Raw genomic sequence first — 5,265 nt, forward strand, 5'->3', positions numbered from 1 at the left:
AGGAATCTGGAAAGAACAGTTTCTTCTGGCTTAAAAAAAAAATCTAATTTTATATTTCTGTGACATAAGAGAGATTTTTTTTTCCAAGAATGATCCTCCATTCTGAATGACTATGAAATTTCAGCTTGTTGAATACATCACAAGTATTAATGTATCAAAATTCTCTTGAATATTTTTATAGTAATCTTTCCAAAAAATCCTTCAGTCTTGGTGTATTTGCCTAGAGTTGCAAAAATGTAGTGTTAACATTAATTTCAAAAACACTTTCAATGAAATTTGTAAACAGAACCAAGCCCTCTGAGCTGATATTTCAAAGCAGTATCTATAAACTCCCAACACCGTTCCAATTTCAGATGAATTCAAGCCAGGAACCGGGAGAACTCCCCCATGGAATCTAGGGGAGGGTGGTCACGTCCTAAGCTTCAGAAGAAGCCAGAAACAGTACGGTCTGACATTTCTTGCTTTTAACTTCTTTGATTTGCTGTCACACGGCAAGGGATTGACGAGTGTCTCAAGGGAAGTCAAAAGCGACCGACCACACCTGATTCTCTCCTGGAGTCCTATCTCGCCACTGCTCCACATTTGCCTGCTACGAGGCGAAAAACCACAACTCCCAGGGGCCTGGCAGGACTGGGGCGGGGCCGTCCCGTCGATTGGTTAACCCGTAGCCCTAGGAAAGCGATGATTGGCCATCCTGGGAATAGGGCGGGGCTAAGCCTCACAGGGACTCGCCGCTGAGACCGGCGGAGAAAGGCAACCTGGGCGTTTTAGGTCCAAACTCCAGCGGCGACTGACAGCGGGGACTCGAGAGAAGCATGGCTGCGCGGTCCGTTTGCGTGCTGGCCCGAGCAGCTGTGCTGCTGCTAGTTTTCGCCACCATCTCCAGATCGAAGGGCCTGAGGGGCAGGGAGCACGAGGGGGCGTCGCAAATCCCTTCTCGGTTCAGCGAAGAGGAGCGGTTCGCGATGAAAGAGGCGCTGAAAGGTGAACCTGGGTCCCCTTCGCCCACCTATGCTCAGATGTGCGTCCCTCCCTCCTCGGGTCAACCTGCGACTCCCCTCTGCTTTCGCAGAGAGGGTCCGCTACTCCAACTGGAGCTCCGCCACACATTCGTGGCCCCAGCACATTTCCCAGTACATCGTGCTCCGGCTTGGGAACACCACTCTTCCCTGACACCTGGTTTCTGGAACGCTGGTGTTCCCTACCTAGCCCGGAAGCTCCAACTTCACCCTCTTAGCGTGCCACCGTCCACCCTCTCCCCTGCTTGCCTTGAGTGTTGCAACAGCTTTTAATTGTGTAGCACTTTTAGCCTTTGAAAGTTTTCGCGTCTGTTAAGTTTCTGTGGCATCTTAAAATAAGACTAAATGATCTCAGACTTATCTACAGAGGATGGCCCTGAGGCATAGGTCAACTAAGTGATCTTCCCCAGTGTCCCATAGCAAAAGAAGGCACTGGGTGAAAACATCTGGTGCCTGTGGGACTCGCTGGGCTCTAGATGAGTCTAAGAGGGAGTGTGTCGTGTTCCTGGACGTGGGATGTTCCTAATTTCCTCTTCTAGTTGAAGACCATCTCTCCCCTAGACCTCTAACCAAGGCTAGAAACTCATTCATCTTCTGAATCTGCATTTTCCAGGAGGAGAAAGGAGAGTTTCTGTTGAGTGCTAGAACCTATGGGATGAGATCCTTCCTCACCATTGGGCTTAGCTCTAGTCTTTTCCCTTTCATTAAGTAATGGATTAAGAGAAACTGCCTACGTAAACATGTGCAGCCAGATGCAGGAACCAAATGCTAACCCCTGCAGTTGGATATAGATTGTGCGTTTGCTGGAGTGACAGGCCTGAGAGGCAGAGCAGAGCTTCCCCCAAAGCATAATGTAAATAGTCCTCTAACAGGCATCAGGCAGCCTGACAGAGTCTGCACAGAAGAGAACAGAAGCTAGATAGAAATCTAGAGCAGGCACCTTATAGCAACCCGCTTAGAACTCTGAGCAGGGACAGAACACCTGAGTTCAGCTTGGGTGTGCTCTTGATTAGACACGTTAATCTTTTTGAACCTCGGCTTCCTCATCTATGCGATGGGCTGTGCTGCTCTAGGGTTGATCTTTAGCAAAACTGATTAAGTTTGACTTTCAGAGGCCCTCCCTGGACATCAAGCTGCCCTTGAATTTGGTTCCACTATGTTCTTGATAGTTGTCTAATTCAATAGTCTCATAACTCATTGTTTACCCTCTCAGTGGTATTTGCATTTGATAATGGAATGCTTCAAAACCAAAAAGTCTTAGCCAGGCCCAGTGGCTCATGCCTGTAATCCCAGCACTTTTGGAGGCAGAGACAAAAGGATTACCTGAGCCCAGGGATTCGAGACCAATCTCAGAAACATAGTGAGAACTCATCTCTACAATAAATCAAAAAATTAACCAAGCATGTGGCACGCACCCATAGTTCCAGCTACTTGGAAAGCTGAGGCAGAAAGATCACTGAACCATGAGTATGCCACTGCATTTCAGCCTGGGTGACAGAGTGAGACTCTGACTCAAAAAACAAAAACAAACAAACAAACAAAAACTGTAAAGTCTTAAAGACTCAAAGGAATGAACCGAGTGACAATTCAGGCCCTGAGACAACTGTGTAGGGAGAAGGAGATTATTTTAGGACTGAGGAGCTCGTCTGGGAGCTTCTAAATCTACCCCTTCCCAGGCACCACATGCCCAAAAAACTAGCCTTGGTAAAGAGATTAGTGAGACTCTGAATGAGCCACTCCATTAGGAATAAGCCCACCCTTTACACACAAAAACACCCAAGCCTCAAAGATGTTGTGACCCAGGACATAGAGTTCCTTGACACTCAAGAAACTTGGATTCACCAAAGGGAGTGGTGATTTCACAGACAGAGTGAGGCCATAGGAAGCAATTTATAGTAGCTTCCCTCACAGAATAAGTGTTCAAAATCTACTTCCCCTCAAATCTTGACCTTCACTTTAAAAATCATTTTAGCCTAAACAAACCCAGAAGATCTGGGTTTAACTCCAAGTTCTGCTTGTTGCTTGGACAGCTCACCTAACCTCTCTAAGCTTGTTCCTTCATCTTTGAATTAGGGAAAACAACATTGTGTACCTCACAGGACTGTTCTGCCCTCTGCAATAAGATAATGAATGCAAAAGAATTTCTTGTGCACAGAGGATTGTAGAAAAAACAATGATTCTTAGCATTTATAACCTTTCATCTCTAACTGTTTAACTCTGACAGGTGCCATCCAGATTCCAACAGTGTCTTTCAGCCCTGAAGAGTCCAATACTACAGCCCTGGCTGAGTTTGGAAAATATATTCGTAAAGGTCAGCTGCCAATCATGGACAAGGGGTGGTAGGGATAGTTCTTTTACAAAGTGATAAAGAAGTTTATTTTGTGACTGATCAAGGACAATTTAATTCCCACTGGCAGAGTAGAGACTATAGATTTGCCCTTTGAGTAACTAAGACGCAAAGCCATTGGGTTAGAGTTTGAACTCTCTTAGTCTTTGCCCAATATATGCGTCACTCAGTAAATATGAAATAATCAAAAGGTAGAACTAGGGGTTCCTTCTACCTGTGAAGATGTCCAGAACTCCCACACCTACCTCTCTACACATACCTACACACCTATACACATATACTCCCCCAACTCAGGTTTACTCCAGATTCATGACTACCATATTTCTAGGCTTCTAGGCAAGTCAACAACCTTCACCTATAATGTCAATCCTCTCCCCTCATCCCCACCAGACATGGAGTATAAAGCCAAGGAAGGATGGGTCAGAGGGAAAAAGGATTCTTGTAATGTCTCCCTTCCCTTGTGAAAATTTCATGAGAGTAATGAGACCACCCTCCTAAATCAAATTAAAAACAACCCCCTCCAAAGTCAGGAGTAGGAGAAACTGGCCTAGGAACAGCCAATAGCCCCTCTCTCACACACTGGGACAAATGGCTCTGGAAGCTGAGACCAGCCTGATAGTGTTTATTAAATAAGAGATAAAAATAGGGAAATAGGCCGGGCTCAGTGGCTCAGCCTGTAATCCCGTGCTTTGGGAGGCTGAGGTGAGTGGATTGCCTGAGCCTGAGGGTTCGAGACCCGCCTGGGCAACTTGGTGAGACCTCATCTCTACAATAAATCAAAAAATCAGCCGGGCGTGGTAGCGCATGCCTGTAATTCCGGCTACTTGGGAGGCTGAGGCGGAAGGATCGCCGGAGCCCAGCAGGTCGAGGCTGCGGTGGCCGGGAGCGTGACACTGCTCTCCAGTCTGGGCGACAGAGTGAGTCTCCAACTCAGGAAAAAAAAGGAAAAAAAAATGGGAAATAAATATACATTAACAGAAAACTCGACAGAGTGAGACTCTGACTCAAAAACAAACAAACAAACAAACAAAAACCCCCAGATAGCTAGATAAGCTGGGTGACAAGATAAAATCATATTCTTCTTCGGTTTTGTTTGTTTGTTTGTTTTCAGGTATTCACAAAGGTATATGTGGATTCTTCCAACAAAGCCCAGAGAGAGATAAAAGTTCTTTCTGCCATGTTGCTAAGGCCACTTGAGTAATTGACCCTGGGAACAACCACACCTGCACAGAAATGCAACCTTGTGCTGACAGAATAAACTTTATCTCCATGTAACACAAACAGTAGGCATTAAACAAAAATCTGAATTCTTTAATATAAGGGTCATGTTTGACTCCAAGTAATTTGGATAATGGGGCCTGTTCAGAATTTAACACACTTTTTGTCTGCATAGCCCTTTAACATATACTTGTGATAGCATGTTATAGGTTAAACTAAGCTTGATCTTAGGATATTGGCCATCTTAACAGTGGAGTATTAATTGCATATTATTATAGAGTAATAGCATATTAAAATGTGGGGAAGAGGAATTTCAAAGATTGCCCAGGCAGATCAGGAATCAGACCAGCTTTGTCCTAGAAGGCTTCCTAAAGGAGGACGCATATTTAAAAAAATTTTTAAAAAGCCAGGCTAGGTGACTTATACCTGTAATGCCAGCACTTTTGGAAGCTGAGGCAAGAAGTTTGCTTGAGCCCAGGAGTTTGAGACCAGCCTGGGCAACACAGCAAGACCTCACCTCTACAAAAAAAAAAAGTCCAACGTGGTGACATGTGCCTATATTCCCAGCTCCTCGAGATTGTCTGAGCCCAGGAGGTGGAGGCTGCAGTGAGCTGTGATCATGCCACTGCACTCCAGCCTAGGTGACAGAGTGAGACTGATTCAGAGAGAGAGAGACAGAGA

General features: G+C 45.5%; 1 protein-coding gene across 1 annotated transcript in view; it reads left to right on the forward strand.

Annotated features, from left to right (window-relative positions):
* Positions 1-747: 747 nt before the first annotated feature.
* Positions 748-5,265, forward strand: part of PM20D1 (peptidase M20 domain containing 1) — a 20,549-nt gene continuing 16,031 nt past the window's right edge. Inside the window, exons 1-2 of the mRNA XM_008064011.2 lie at positions 748-984; positions 3,244-3,330. Coding sequence (XP_008062202.1) covers positions 816-984; positions 3,244-3,330 — 256 coding nt within the window. The 5' untranslated portion in view covers positions 748-815. The remainder of the gene's footprint in view (positions 985-3,243; positions 3,331-5,265) is intronic.

This window comes from Carlito syrichta, unplaced genomic scaffold, assembly GCF_000164805.1.
Source record: "Carlito syrichta isolate Samal-C Ts95f unplaced genomic scaffold, Tarsius_syrichta-2.0.1 Scaffold100611, whole genome shotgun sequence".
Classification (NCBI taxonomy): domain Eukaryota; kingdom Metazoa; phylum Chordata; class Mammalia; order Primates; family Tarsiidae; genus Carlito; species Carlito syrichta.